The 16,588-nt window shown below is 43.6% G+C and overlaps 1 protein-coding gene across 13 annotated transcripts in view; it reads right to left on the bottom strand.

The window, feature by feature from the left end:
* The window catches only part of plekha5 (pleckstrin homology domain containing, family A member 5), a 525,939-nt gene that overhangs the window by 68,208 nt on the left and 441,143 nt on the right, over positions 1-16,588 (bottom strand). For 8 of the 13 annotated variants that reach the window (XM_072471741.1, XM_072471740.1, XM_072471738.1 and 5 more), the window contains 4 exons: positions 8,961-9,080; positions 8,026-8,079; positions 5,826-5,906; positions 2,342-2,407 (listed from right to left, as the gene is read on the bottom strand). In XM_072471741.1, the coding sequence (XP_072327842.1) occupies positions 2,342-2,407; positions 5,826-5,906; positions 8,026-8,079; positions 8,961-9,080 (321 nt within the window). Of the gene's footprint in view, positions 1-2,341; positions 2,408-5,825; positions 5,956-8,025; positions 8,080-8,960; positions 9,081-16,588 lie in introns of those variants that run through there. The other 5 variants (XM_072471746.1, XM_072471749.1, XR_011934086.1 and 2 more) reach the window with 4 other exon arrangements.

Here is a 16,588-nt window from a genome sequence, read left to right as displayed (position 1 = left end):
GGTGGGTCGACCGCTACGGCTTCTGGACATATTATTAAAAATCGTTGACCTCTCTTACATCTCTTGCACTTTCCTCTGCATTTAAGGCCGAGCACCAATCCCATGCGGCATCTCCCCAGATATTGAGGTCTTGGATGCCTCGCGTCAACCTCCCCCCCCACCCCGCACAACCCACCACGTGCAGGTGATGGGTGCACGCTAGCATTCAGCAGAGAGGCAGAGGTCAGACTATTGCATTGAATGAGGAGCACAAGCATACAGCTCTAGCTTGTGATCATCAGCCCCCAGTCCTAGGCAGTGACGCCCTGTCAGTGCTGACATAGTCCCATCACCTGGAGTGATGTTACACAGACAAGGAGGTGGGAAATGGGGGTGGAGGAGGAGAGGGGGAATGACAGACGGGCCATGTCCTATGTTAAGCAGGTGAGGATAAGGGCTACCCTTGCCCTATGGGCTTGCCAGACCCTCACTGCCTGTCCTCCATCCTCCTCCATCCTTCGAGTGCTCCCCGGACTCGTCCTCCAGCCCCCTCTGGTCCAGTGCCTCCTTGGCCTCCTCCTCGGAGATGGATACATGTTCCCCCCCCCCCCAATCTCCACCATGTCATCCTCACTTGTGGAGGGCACAGCAGACCACCACAAAGCAGGCTACCCTCCGAGGGGTGTACTGCAGTGCACCACCAGAGGTGTCGAAGAATTGGAACCACATTTTGAGGAATCCGATGCACCGCCTGGGTGGCCACATGGGCTTCATTGTACCAGGTCTCCGCATCAGTCACAGGCCTCCATCCTGGCATTCCTCGCATGGCGAGACCATGCAGACGCTGCGACAACGGATGAACGGACATCGCGAGACAATCGCCGGGCAGGAATGTTCCCTTCCAGTCGGGAACACTTCAGCAGTCGAGAGCATTCAGCCTCTGATCTTCGGGTAAGCGTTCTCCAAGGTAGTCTTCAGGACGCGCGACAACTCAGAATTGCGGAGCAGAAATTTATAGGCAAGTTCCGCACACATGAGTGCAGCCTCAACCGGGACCTGGGATTCATGTCGCATTACATTCGTCCCCCACCATCTAGCCTGGGCTTTCAAAATCCTACCGACTGTCCTGGCTTGAGACAATTCACACCTCTTTTAACCTGTGATTATCCCTCTCTCCAGTTGCTCCGTCTGGACCTGTAGATTTAATTACCTGCAAAGACTCGCATTCAAAGTATCGTCTTGCATCTTTGACTTTGTCGACATATTTGTTTCTGGAACCCACCTCGTCATTCACCTGAGGAAGGAGCAGTGCTCCGAAAGCTAGTGATTTGAAACAAACCTGTTGGACTTTAACCTGGTGTTGTCAGACTTCTTACTGTGCTCACCCCAGACCAATACCATCTCCACATCTTGGTCCATGGCAAACGGGGCATCCATGAGTTCATGGATGCACGTGTGGGCTGTAGTTTGTGAGATGCCACATAAGTCCACACTTGAGCCCTGGAATGATTCTGAGGCCACCCTGCTCCGGATCCTTCCCCCCCCCCCACTGATGGCAGGCCACCCCGACTGGGGCTGGCCTCCGGTGGCTCCCCCACCCCACTCTGAGTTCTGGCAACTCTGTGCCCCCGAACTCTTTGCCTGCGAGCGAAGATGGCTACTCACCTCCTTGTTTTCCTGCAGCAGCCCCTGGCCAGCTTCACGTTTTTAAAAGTGAGTACTAATCAGTGCCCGCATGTCCACTTGCTGCGGAGGTCATTAGATCATGGGGGACGGGGACGGACGGTTGATAGGGGATCGCTCTCATTAACTGTATGGAGTTTGGGCTTAAGTGATGATTATTGGTTTCTTGCTACGCTACGGCAGGATCCTGATCTCGCCAACGGGAGCATGCCAATTAGATCGCAAACAGATCAGCGCCTGGCCCAGTTCTCGATTTTGGCCTCTCCGCAATTTAACAAACTCGTTGTGCTTTTGCTTAAGCGCAACGCGGTCATTAGATTGTGCTCGAAGTGTGATTAGATAGCGGCGTGGAACTCCCGCGTGAAACTCCCTGCAAAACCCGCCACAATTGACACAAAGAAACCTTTCTGTTAGTTTGCGCACAAAGCATTCTCAGTATCTGTAAGCAATTTTGTATTGTATGACCTCTATTCAGAAGGTATATGTTAACAAAAATATTGTCATCTATCTAATAGCTCATAGCAATAGCTTACGCAAAATTGGAGTAACTATTTAAGCCACAGAAATTTAAGTTAGGAATCTGCAAAGAATACATTACAAAAACTTACCATGACCCATTAACATAGCATATTCTGTAATTGAGCTAGCTAAAAATAAATTGTAAAATATTTTCACCTACATCAATGTCCAGATTTTCACGTCTGTGGCTGTATAAAGTTTCTCTGTAATCATCCTGCTGAGCCAGCTACAAGAACATGAATAAGAAAAAATGATAGTGTTAAATCTCAATGAATTGACTGAAGAAGGGAGACCAGCAATCTAGTGCTCCCAGCAGTTAGCCTAACTTGAAGGGAGCATAAGTTTTGAAGATAGGGCGAGAACATTTAGGGCCGATTTTTCAATCTCTGCTCAGTTCAAATAAGGCCCCCACTGGTATCATGGGATTGGAGAATTTAACTTTGGAGTTAACAAAGTCAGTTTATTTTTTGCCCTGAAATATGAAAGTTCAGGTTATCTTTGATAAGAAAAATAAGATGATATTTATTCCATGGAAACCATGTTTTTGAGAGATACAGGAATCCTGAGCAAAAGGTTATACAGGTTGAGATTGCTGATCAGAAATGCTTGGGGCTGTGTATCGCATTTTGGAATTTTTTGGATTTCGGACTATAACGTTCGAGGGGGCGCAATTTGTTTTGTACTTACCAAAAAACATTTTCAATGTGATAATCACAGTGATTAATATAATTTAAATGCACTAACGCCTGGCTCATATGAGTGCCGAAACAGCCCCATCTAGGGCTGTAACTGTCTGCGGTGCGTTGGGACCTGCGCATCGCCTAGGAACCTTCCCAGAGCTTGTGGGATTTTGCACTTGTGACGTCACGTTGGCGCTTGACAAAAAGAGCGGATTTCAGAGCTTTTTGAATTTCAGACAAGGGATGCTCAACCTTTATAACGCACTCTGAAAAATTGAGCATTTACACATTATACTCAAAATAGATAAAACATGTTGTAATTAGATTCTTTGAAAAATAATACATCCATGCAAAATGCACTTGTATGATATTCTTTTGCCTGAAATTTGAATGGAGCCGCTAATCTGCGTAGTAACAAATTGGAGACCAACATTCAAAAATCATAAAATAAAAGCAAAATAGATGCTGGAAATCGGAAATAAAAGTAGATGGTGTTACAAATACTCAGCAGGTCAGGTAGCATCTGTGGAGAGAGAAACAGAGTTAACATTCTTCAGAAGATTTGAAGCACTAACTCTGTTTTTCTTTCTGCAGATGTTGCCAGACCTGAGTATTTCCAGCATTTGGATTTTATTTCAAAAATCATATCAGGCATAACAGTTTTATAGACAAACTTTTGTAGTCTAAAATTTATGAACCACTTTGTTAACAACAAACAATCTACCTTTTACACCACATTCCTGTGAGGAGGTAAAACTTTGAGTCTGACAAACTTAATATGGCAATAATGTCGCAACACCATGGTCAAATTTAATGCGAGCTGGTCAACAGAAAAATTATCGATTATGATTTCTTCTTCAGGTCTATAGAGCAAACAGCACAGAAGTCCCAGTCCCATAATGTAAAACCATCTACAGGCACCTCTTGCGGTCAAATACTTCGCCCTTCGGGTTGGTTAAAGACCAAAAAATAGCACCTTAAGCGGGAGCCACCAAATGTGCAACTGCTCATTCCATGGCCACCAACGGAAGTCCCAGTCCCATAATGCACTAAACATGGCCTTGTAGTTAATAATATCATAGCAATTAGTTAAATCTCACTGCTGTACAACAACCAGCAATAAAGCTAAAAGCTTTTAATATGCCTATGAATTAATAGCAATGTTAAATTCAGTTGAAAAAATGCCACAAATCTGTAGCACCTATTCCACATTTGTAAAAGATAGATAACTTTACAGAAAAGATAAAAGTCTGGACATTTCCAAGTTGCATAATTTTAATACTAGTATTAGAAAAACCTTTTTGTGCGGCAACCGTAATCAGGAAATTCAGATTCTAAATGCGGCGTATTAAAGTACACTTCACGTTTTCAAGTTACTATTAAAACAGGGAAATGAAACAGACAATATAAACTGCAAATAAAACTATTCTGTGCTAGTAGCACAAAACACACTGGTGGCCTATCTTGTACCAAATTATTTTGCTTTTAATGGGCTATGGTTCTGTCGAATAGCCAGCCAACTTGCTATGAGTGCATTTCATGTAACTGGCATAGGTCAATTTCACCCCCTCAAATGAACAATTACCTAGGGAACACAGAATAATAGCACAAATGGTCTCGCCACAGCTTATAGCTTATATAACTGTCTGTTGCCTTAAATCAGTCATTTTATTCAAATATTATTCAGGCAAATATGACTTATATCCATTTTTAAAGTCTAAGTTAAAGTTAACGTGGAATGCTGTTCCTTTTCATTCCTTTAACTACATTAAAAGTAAATCCGTTTTATAGAAGCTTGTTCAATTACAAAAGTAGCTAGATTGCTTCCAGTTTACTATCAAAGAATTGCAATCTAGCCAACCCAAATCAATCTTTTTTTACTAAAGAAAGCTGAGACATCTATCTCACTATCCCAGTTTTATTTTATTCTTTTTATTTTTTTCTGTTAGCACATATGGTTTTTAAGGATGAAACTCTGCTTGCTTAAAGTATAGCCATAAATCAGATTTGTGGGTTATTAATCTGCAATACTTAATTCATGTGAAAAAGGCATGAAACAGGACAGCAGTCTCCCAGTTCGAAACAAGATATAATCATTTACAATTTCCAATAGGTAGCACATGGAATTTTGACATTTTCATAACAAATGTCCATAGCATCACCAAACATACCTTGGAGCTGCTCTTAAAGCACATACAAATTGAAGAAAGTATGAACACAAACTACATCATTTCTGTTGCTTCTGCTTTCATACACGATATACATTTAAGCATGCCGTCACAACTGCCATGCAGAAACACTGAGCAATGTTGAAGAAAAACACAATAGGGGAACATGTTTGCGATCAACTTTAGATTACTTAGTGGAGGCACATTTAGGGTATATGAGTGGAGGTCAGTGTATGAATAAGCAGCAGTGCTATATTTATACTTCAGTAAAGTTTTACAAAATAATTATGCTTTTGTTTATTTGAAAAGTGACTTGATTTTGTTTTTAAACTCAAAATAAAATGAATTAGAAATATTTGGCAACAGAATTCCAGTCAAGCCTTCGTTACCTCAGGGTTCAAGACTGACCCATATTTATTTATGTTATGAACCCATTCATTTTGGTTTGATTTGTTACTGTAACAAATCAGTGGAGTATTTTTCTCATGTTCTATTTCATTTCCTGTTCCAGATGAGATTAGATTCGGTCTGGAGCTTGTCAGCCTTGTCCATATAATTCCAAAACCAGATCTAAAACATATGGGAGTATCTTCAGTAGAAATTGCAGTAAAGCATAACATATCTTGTGGATGGTAAAATAAGCCATGCTAACACTATTCCAGCATGGTTCAAATGCACGGATGAATGTCATTGAAGTAAATAAGAACTCTAGGGTATGATTTAAGTGTAATAAACTGAAAGCTGCCATACACAGGGCTCTGTGATTAAGCAAAGCAACCAATATCCAAGACCTTACTTGCTTGTATACTTGTGGCCTTGGTGCCGAGTTCTCAATCATAGTGTGAACCGAGGCGATTAAAGGTTCATTTTCTTTCATCTATTTCAAATCAGGAGGAGCATACAGTAAACATCAGTTTACAGCATGGCTGGATTTAAAAGATGAAACAGTGATTATAGCTCCTGCTTTTTAGAGTAGATACCAAAGCCTTTTGCAAGCATTATACACCAAACTGAAAAGGTTACTCTAGGGGAATTAGATATGATGAAATTGAAAATCAGTTGACAAGTCTGATTATAAAATTCTGTGGGCAACACTTTAGTAGGAATGAATCAATTGGGTTCATCTTTAGCAAATTTGAAACAACTCAACAGGCTTGTGGTTTATTTGTAAGAAATTATAATATTTTTGCCATAATACTACGGTAAAATGCTTGAAACTCAGGCAAAATACTTCCTTTTCCTGCAGTAAGAGGTAAAATATGGAATTTCCTAATTTTCCGTTTTTAAAAAAAATCTCTGAGCACTCAAAACCAAAGATTTATTTTATGGAGCTATAACTGATTCAATAATATCATCTCTTACCTCCCACAACAGCCAGAAGTTTATAAACAAAGACCATATTTTTTTCCAGAGAGAAAGAATCACCACAAAATCCTAAGTGCTAACAAAAGATGCATGTATACATACTGATGTATCTGAGTCCTTGTTGGAGATTTTACAAAATCGCCTTCTCTATGATGAGACATGTTGTTTTTGCAATTAGACAAAGCCTCTCACAAAATATCTGCTCACAGGCAGCCAATGAAAGTATAACCTCAGGGTATAATGAAGGACTGTAACACACCAACATGTACATTCACAAATCTTTTTAACATATTGTATATTAAGTCTTTGCATTGAATCAAAGTTGCACAGTCAACATTTAAAGATCAAATACAATGTAAGCTGTCAAAATAATGTTACAGTTTAATATGAAGTTATTTGAAAAGATCAAAATAACAAACCAAAATTAATTCAAGACATTCGACAGAATCTTGTCACCTTCGTTTTACCATGAATGATGGGGTGATTTCTGGGTCAACCAGGACACGAGTAACAGGACTTCTGGTTGAACTTTCTGAAAAGCATCAAATTAGAAGCGGCCCCTGGGATCACCGTTCAATTAGAGATGACAGGATGGCGAGTCGGGATCGCACTTGTGTGCGCAGGTTTCCAAAGGCCAATGACAGCCTTCACAGTGGCTGCACAGAGATTTGTTCTATGGTGACTTGAAGGAGCTACTTCTGAACAAAATGGTTGGGAGATGGGGAAGGTCTGTAGCCCATTGAGTTGTGAAAGCTCCCTGCAGGAACTACAAGCAATCTCTGCCAAGACCTCTATCATTATCAGCCTCAAAGACCTGCTCCAGCCATCACAAGCCTCTTGCCGCAGGCTTGCCACTTTATAGTATTGCATGCATGTCAGCTGAGGCCTCATTGGCATCTTTTTGTACACTCGCCTCCTCTATGCTACCAGGCTTCAGATGCTGCATGGGACCCATCTGCTATTGGCAAATAGTCACAAATAGACACAAAAACTTCTTTCAAAATACTTTCATTGTCTTTCCCCACTGCTGAGTTGGGTACTGACAAGATCCCCAACCTGTCTTTGGGAAAGATGGAAGGAGACGGGAAGAGGTCAGAATACCTGCTCAGCAGCTTTTCTCTGAACACCTATCAGCCACCAAACCCACCTCCAATGGCCTGGGCAAATTCCCCCATTAAGTGGTTATTAATCATCAATCAGCTAAGCAACTTCTCAGGTTCCTTTCACTCATTTCTCCCCTCCCAAAAACAACTACATTAAATTCAAATAGGCAGTTAAAATCATTATTAATTTGGCTGAACTTCCAGAGAAAGTTCTTAGTAGGTCTCTATTCAATGAACGTTCATTAATTCTGTGAAGACATTCCTGTTGAGCAGGTCATCATTTAGTTCTAATATACTGTTATTTGGTTCAATTTACGGGGAATGGGGGCATTGAGAAGAGATACCAAGTAACAAGGCATCTTAAATCTAGACTGGAAACAACAGCAGGTAAGTAGTTTTAAAATTCTTGCCATTTGAAATGGAGGATATTTGCCACCAGGCCAGTTGAGGTATTCTTGGTGGCACACAAAAGTAAGCCATGCACTGGGAAACTAAAGATGATGAAAAATGAATTTCTAGTACTCCCACCTGATAATCCAAATACACGAGATTTCTTTGAAGGTGATGAATGAGGATATCATTCTAACAGGCAGCAATAAAGAAGAACAAAATGTAAAATAAGAAAGAAGAGAAACAACAGCAGAATATAATCAGTTGTAAAGAAAATACCAGAATTTAAGGAAACATTCACTGAAACAAGGTTTGCTTCTGTGTCAGCAGCTTAGTTATAAGTGAAAAGGTAAGTTTAAGCACTTGTTTGAAAAGTACATTCATCAGTCTTGATTAAGAGGAAAATGAAATGGAAAAAAATTGTAAGGTTATTGAGAAAAGGCAGGAGATCGGAAATAATTGGTAGCTCTGTCAAAGGCACAGGCATGATGGGCTAAATGGATTCACTATGCTGTATGATCAACTCGTTTTTTAAGTTGATGGACTACTTAAGAATGACCAGTATTCTGTCAGATGAAATGAGCACAAGCAGTACAACACAGATGATCATTTGATACAAAATAATATATTTCCCTCCCAGATGCAGTTCATAGAACAAGAAATCAGTAAGTTCAGCATTTTGGTTTTGGTCTCCCTTCTAAAATATAAAGTATATACACAAGTACCCAGATACAACTTTCTTTTAAAAAGAAAAGAACATGGTTAACTTCACAACCAGATAAGCATGGAAATCATTACTTATAATCTTACTGGTTAGTGCAGGAAAACAACCTGTTAAATTTTATATAAAGACTGATGAAATCAATGCAGGATGGAGCAGTTTGCCATTTTTATATTCTGCAAAAAGATTAAAAATGCAATCACACCCAAGAGTAGCATAAAAGGACAACTATATTTAAACATTTCAAGTTAAAATAAAAACTTGATGAGCACAACGACGACACAAATCAGTAATGGATGAACAAACCATAAGACAATGGTGATGGAATACAACAGATCGTTTTACAGCTGACCTTGGGATTTGCGTCACTGAGGTTCAGCTGCACGAGCTGTGCTGCTGTGTGCTCCCGGATGCTGTTCAGTTCTGCTTGCTGCCGCCTCAGCTTGATTAGCAGCAGTGTCAGCTCCTCTGGCTGCAGATATGCAGTTTGGGGAGCCAAAAGAGGGGGAAAACACATTAATTTGTTAACCAAACAACTGGATTATCTAAAAGTGCACGGATCTCTGAAAGCAGAAGCTGAATTAAATCTATAAGTACTGTCAAATAATAACACCAGGCACCACTGTCAGGATGAAGAGCATTACAGATTAAATTGTCACATCGTCTCATCATTTTGGCAGGTAGTTGTGTGGACAGCGAGAGATATCTGGTTACAATTCACAATGAATTGCTTTTCTTTTGAACCCTTGTGCAGGTGCAAACTAGAAAAGAATCAAGGTTTATACACAATCAATAAGCTCTTTCGAAACACATGGAGGCGCCTAACTTCTGTGGACACATGCCAAAGCATGTTACATGCAGTCCATCAAAAACTGGTGAAGCATAATTCCTCCAGGGGAGTTTCTTTTGAGACTTGACTGCAATATATCCAGTTACATTTTTACTGAAATGCAGCTTGCATAGTTGAAAGTTCTTTTATATTTTTGTAACAATATTTGAAGTAGCTGCATCCCTTCCCAAGTGATCGAGTGAATGGGGTCAAAGATGCCACTCTTATTCAGATGGTCGGCAAAGGATACTGATTCATTACTTTGATTAACTACAAACTCTGAAAATCCATTCATTTTCTTCAGAATGCCGTCCATATTCCGTAACCCACATCATGACGAATTTAACTTGGATACAAACAATCTGGATTAGAATTTGTAATTTCTCATCAGAGAAATTCAAATAAAAATCAGGTGGAGGATTTCTTCCTGATATCAATCAGCGAACCCTGATACATATTCTATTTCTCGACAGCCAGAGGTTAGACTGGTAGTTTTAGGAAAAATAGAAGCATACAAATAAATAATCACCTCTTTTTAAAGCTAAGGGCTGAAAACTACTTGTCCAGTTATAAATACTTGTTCATTTTTTTTTAGTTGAAAGAACAAAGTAACAAACTTGCATTTGTGTCACCTGTCATGACCTTGGGACAATCCAAAGCTGTTTACAGCTAATGAAGTATTTTTAAAAAACTTAAGTCACTGTTGGGATATACCGAAATGTGATGACATATGTGCACAGACTAAAGTCCCGTGAATAGCAGGGAGAAAGAACAAATCAGATAATGTGTTCTAGTCATATTAGTTGAGGGATAAATAACAGCCAGGACATGCAGATAACTTCCCTGCCCTACTGCAAATAGTGCTACATGAGGAGAACAAAAAAGACCGTGGATTTTCATCTCATCTGAAATTCAGCATCTGTGACAGTCCAGCAATCACTCTGTACAGCACTGAAATGTCAACCCAGATTATGTGCTCAAGTCTCTGGAGTGGGGCCGTCTGTCGCTTAGAGATAAGAGTGCTATTACTGAGTTAAGGAGATTTACAAGAATGTTGTCAGGACTTGAAAATTGTTATCCTTCGAATTGAGAAGGCTCAGGGGTGACCGAATTGAGGTGTTAAAAATTAAGAGGGGCCTAGATAGGGTAGACAGGAAAGACTTAATTTCCCTAGCTGAGGGGCCTACCACAAGGGATCATAGATTTAGGCTGATTGGTCGAAGAAAAATGTTTTCACCAGAGGGTGGTGGGCACCTGGAATTCACTGCCTGAACTGGAGGTTGAGGCAGAAACACTAACTCATTTAAAAGGTACCTGGACCTGTACGTGGGGCGAGATTCTCTGATCCCCCGCCGGGTCGGAGAATTGCCGGAGGCTGGCGTGAATCCCGCCCCCGCTGGTTGCCGAATTCTCTGGCACCGGATATTCGGCGGGGGTGGGAATCGCGCCGGTTGGCGCACCCCCCCCCCCGCGATTCTCCAGCCCGGATGGGCCGAAATCCCGCCACTAAAATGCCTGTCCTGCTGGCGTAGATTAAACCACCTACCTTACCGGCGGGACAAGGCGGCGCGGGCGGGCTCCGCGGTCCTGGGGGGGGGGGGGGGCGCAGGGCCGTCTGGCCCCGGGGGGTGTCCCCACGCTGGCCTGGCCCGCGATCGGGGCCCACCGATCCGCGGGCGGGCCTGTGCCGTGTGGGCACTCTTTCCCTTCCGCCTTCGCCACGGTCTCCACCATGGCGGAGGCGGAAGAGACTCCCTCCACTGCGCATGCGCGGGAATGCCATCAGCGGCCGCTAACGCTCCCACGCATTCGCCGCCCGGAGATGTCATTTCCGCGCCAGTTGGAGGGGCACCAAAGGCCTTTTCCGCCAGCTGGCGGGGCGGAAATTCGTCAGGCGCCGGCCTAGCCCCTTAAGGTTGGGGCTCGGCCCCCAAAGATGCGGAGCCCGACTGATTTGCGCCGTTTTGTGCGCCAGTCGGCGGACATCGCGCCGATACCGGAGAATTTCGCCCCTGAAGTGCTGTAACCTGCAAGGCTACGGATCAGGAGCTGGAAAGGGGAATTAAAATGAGTGGCTAGTTTTGTTTTTTCTCATTTTTCGTTGGTGCCGGTACGATGGGCTGAATGGCCTCTTTCAGCATGGTAATCTTTCTCTGGTTCTAAGGGTAAAAACAGAAAAATTTCCCTAATCAACATATTCTGCATTCCCATTGCAGAATTTTATACGATGGGAACTCAGAGGGCGTGATTCTCCGACCGCCCCACCGCTCCAACGCTGGCTGCCGAATTCTCCGGCTCCGATTTTTGGGCGGGGGCGGGGATCGCGCCGCGCCGATCGGGGGCAATTCTACGGGCCCCGATGGGGCGAGCAGCCGCCCGTTTTCGGCCAGTCCCACCGGCGTGGATTAGACAAGGTCCAAACCGGCGGGACCTGGCTTGGAGGGCTGCTTGCAGAGTCCTTGAGGGGGCGCGGGGGGATCCAGCCCTGGGGAGCCCCCCACGGTGGCCTGGCCCGCGATTGGGGCCCATTGATCTGTGGGCAGGCCTGTGCCGTGGGGACACTCTTTCCCTCCGCGCCGGCTTCTGTAAGTCTCCGCGATGGCCGGCATGGAAAAGAAACCCCCTGCGCATGCGCAGGAAACACAGCAGTGGCTCTGTGCATATGCCAGAACACGTGGGCGGTCCTGCGCATGCGCCAACTAGAGCCGGCGGCGGAGGCCCTTCAGCGCCGGTTGGCGTGGCGCCAACCCAGCCCCCGGAAGTGCGGAGGATTCCGCACCTTCCGGGGGGCTCGACGCCAGAGTGGTTCACACCAGATGGCCCACCCCACCGATCCCGGCCAGAATCTAAGTCCAAAGGTTCGCAGCCTGAACAATTTCCCATCTATTGTGTACAGGAAATCATTCAGGCTGAGAATCAGGCACACTCCACATTAGGAGGAGTTTACCTATCAGCTGTTCTGTCCTCTGTGTCTGCTAAATTAAGGGGGTGATTCTCCCAAATTGAGCCCAAGTGTTTGTGCTGTCGTGAACGCCGTTGCGTTTCACGACGGCGCGAAATGGGCACGGGAACTACCGATTCGGTCCACCACAGGGGGCCAGCACGGCGCCGGAGCGCTTCACGCCGCTCCAGCCTCCCTCCCCGGCACCAAATTGGCACCGCGCCAACCCGCGCATGCGCAGTTGGGCATGCGCGGAATACTTCTGCACGCCGGCCCCGACTCAACATGGCATCGGTGTTCAGGGGCCGGCCGCGCAGGAAAGTAGGCCGGGGGGGGCGGGAAAGAGAGAGAGAAGAGAGGCCGGCCCACCGATCGGTGAGCCCCGATCGCGGGCGAGACCCCATCGGAGGCCCCCCCGGTGAAGGATCGCTTTTCCCCGCCCCACAGGCTGCCCCCCCGGCCCTTCCCGCAGAGTTCCCGCCTGCAGCGACCAGGGGTGAACGGCGCCGGCGGGACTCTGTCGTATCCGCGCAGCCCATCCGGACCGGAGAATTGGCAGCCCCACCGGTTACAGCGGCCCGCGCTGCGTCAAACGCGCCGGCGCAAATGGCGCCGATTCTCCGCACCTCGGAGAATCGCGTGCCGGCATCGGGGCGCGGTTGCGGCGATTTACCGGCCTGGCGCGGGGGCTTGGAGAATCGCCCCCTAAGTACCAGTCATATGAAGATCTTCACAAGCTCATTAAGTGACCCTTTATTGATAAATTTTATGATGTAGTTCTTGTTAACAGCTGTATGCCAAAGTCCAGTTTTGTTAGGATTGTATTTCTTTTAATTAACCTTCACAAGGTATAGCTTGTGGCAGCTGAAAAGTTAATTTCAGCAGAGTTTAAAACACAGGTCTTGTCCCAGCAATTTCTGAAATGAATTTTCCATTAGGCTACAAGCAGAAAACATACTCGTTTGTCGTCCAATGCAACAGCAGAAGTAATTACACACATTATTGTGCATATGCAATGTCAGTCTGTACTTTTGTTACTATTGGGGTTAGCCAACATGATACAAATCTATCAAAATCCAGGTTATCCTGACATGATTCAAACTGGGTCATTTGCATCACTTATTGAAAGTTAAATGTACAAAAGGAAATTTTCTCACACTGATAACAACAAAAATCACTATTTAATTTCCTAACCATCGTTTATCTCATCTTATTGGGGTAAAATAATCTAGTATTCAAAAGGAACAAATGAGTTTTTCAAACTGAAACAATATTAAAATACTTGTTAGAGAAAGTGACAGAGAACCAATAATAAAAAAATGGCCTTGAATTTGCGGTCTGCAGCAAAGCAATGGCGCAAAAGCAGCAAAAGCAAAGCAAAGCAGTGACTAAGGTTGATCACAAAGATCGAGCAATCTCAATGATGCAGACTTCTCTTTTCCTGACAGCAGTTTTTGTCTGGCACAACATCCAGGGGATCTTCATGTATCCAGTAACAATGATGTCATCAACATGATCAGCAGCCAATTACATTGAAGTATTCTCACACAGAGCAAAGCAGGGTGAAAAGTATACTGGTTATCCTTCACCTTTTATAAACTTTACAGGGAACAAAATAAGTGTTTGGGACAAATGCTTACAACCGGATACATATTTAGCTTTTAAAAAATATAAATGTGAAATTATCAGATTGGAAAAAAATAAAAACAAAGTTTTAAAGGGCCAGAGATGTTCAGCAACAATAGTTATGAGTTAGAATAGCATTAAGAAGTTACATCTCATTAATGAGGTATGACATTTTGGAGGTTGTTAACAGCGATATTGCATAACAGGAGACATTTTTGCCAGTTCAATGATTTTCAATTGATTTTATTCTGTGGGGGATTCAACAAGGCACCCTATGGAGATGCTAGTGTATGTTAACTGAGGTCATTTTGCTAATTACTTTCTGGGATGGTGTTCTCCTTCCATTATGGGAGTGCTTTAAACTGTGTGGCGCATGCTTTAGATTCCACACTGCACAATCACAATTCTCCTAAGTTTCTGGATGAATGCCACTTTTACTAAGTTTTCACTTCAGGCTACTCTTGAATGATTTGTTCTGAACCCTACCGACCTTGTTCTTGTCAACAGTTGGCTGCATGTAGAATATGGCTTTAGAAAGATACTCAACTAAAATGTAGGCATTTACAGCCCATCGATGCTGACCATTAAAATAATAATAATCTTAGGGCAGCACGGTGGCGCAGTGGTAGCACTGCAGTCTCACGGCACCGAGGTCCCAGGTTCGATCCCGGCTCTGGGTCACTGTCCATGTGGAGTTTGCACATTCTCCCCGTGTTTGTGTGGGTTTCGCCCCCACAACCCAAAGATGTGCAAGGTAGGTGGATTGAACACGCTAAATTGCGCCTTAAATTGGAAACAATGAATTGGGTACTATAAATTTATGAAAAAGAAAAAATAATAATTTTTATTGTCACAAGTAGGTTTACATTAACACTGAAATGAAGTTACTGTGAAAAACCTCTATTCGCCACATTCCGGCACCTGTTCGGGTACACAGAGGGAGAATTCAGAATGTCCAATTCACCTAAAACCACAACTGGCATGCTAGTATGGTGCATTGTAACATTACGGTGTTCATCGGTGTTTCATACACTTCACGTTTAAAAAAATTGAGAGTACTCAATTCTTTTTTCCAATTAAGGGGCAATTTAGTGTGGCCAATCCACCTACCCTGCACATCTTTGGGTTGTGGAGGCCAAACCCATGCAAACTCCACACGGACAGTGACCCAGAGCAGGGATCGAACCTGGGACTTCGGCACCGAGACACAGCAGTGCTAACCACTGCGCCACCGTGCTGCCCTATGTACCTCATTTTTAACAAGATACTGTGCATGCTTCTATTACTTTGTATGACAATTGTAAAAAGGACCAGGTTTCACGTAAGTAGTTGACTGCATGCAGCTTTGTCTTGATTCTGAACATTTTGGAACATGAGGTCACACACACATTTGCCTTAAAGTTGCTTATCTTCTGCCCTATGAATCACATTGTCGATGCAGACATTGTAAGAAACAGGCTAGCTAAGAGGTCAGATTTGATGCAAGGTAGCTCCACTCTGGTATGTAACTTGGATATTTTTTCATGCAAGTAATCATTGCTTTCATCAGTGAATAAAAGATCATTGTACTTTGACAAAGATCAGAGATACCACCAGAATTCAGTTTTTCTTCCGGGCTTCTTCCCAGTGACAGACCAGATTAAGGGGATGAGATTCCAGAGCAGGAGATTCAGAAAATGCGGGAACACTACAGCTCAAACATTATAAATTGGAGAAAATATTTGAACTGAACTTTATGAATATTTATTCACCAAAAAACAATTTGCAGCGGAAGTGCTAAAGTGCGTGGAAGTTGTCTGAGGCAGTGCCCAGACGACTCTTTGATTGCCTTCATGTGGGAGGAGTGAGTTGCACAAAATGTCCATCATCGTTTTTCACATTTGTTTTGGATGAATACAAATCTAGGGAATTCTGCTCTGAGTACACATTAAAAGGACGTCGCTGCCCAGTTATGATGATTTGAGCAGTGCCATCTTTGGTCCTGGCAGCTGCCTACTGTCGCTCTAAATGACACCAAAGGGCAACACCCTTGAACTGCATAGGTACAGAGCCCGCATGGCAGCGGTAGGAAACACAGTCAAAGCTAAATTTTCCAGATGCTGAATATCTGAAATAAAAGTGGAAACTGCTGGAAATACTCAGGTCAGTCAGCGTCTGTGGAGAGAAAGGAAAATTAATTAATGCTTCAGGTCTGTTCATGATCTGATGAAAGATCACAGACCTGAAATATTAATTCTGTTATTCTTCTCTTCACAGGTACTGCCTGACCTGCTGAGTGTTTCCAGCATTTTGTTTTAATTTCTCCTGCAGCTCTGGGACCAGAGATTTATCAACTGCTCCAGTTTTCACAAAAACACATCATGCTTCAGGCACTAAATGCCTTATGGTTTCAAACATTAAAGGCACAGTATAAATACATACATACAAACAACTGAAATAGGAGCACAAGTAGACCATTCGATCCCTCGAACGTGCTCCATCATTCACAAAGATCAGCGTTGTGGTGCGGGTTGTGTATACATTTACCTCCGATAACCTTTGCCTAACAAGAATCAAACTACTTCTGTTAGGATTCCAGGTGAGA

This window comes from Scyliorhinus torazame, chromosome 13 (genome assembly GCF_047496885.1).
Source record: "Scyliorhinus torazame isolate Kashiwa2021f chromosome 13, sScyTor2.1, whole genome shotgun sequence".
Classification (NCBI taxonomy): domain Eukaryota; kingdom Metazoa; phylum Chordata; class Chondrichthyes; order Carcharhiniformes; family Scyliorhinidae; genus Scyliorhinus; species Scyliorhinus torazame.
Note: the sequence above shows the minus strand (reverse complement) of the source record. Positions and strands in the feature narration are given on the sequence as shown.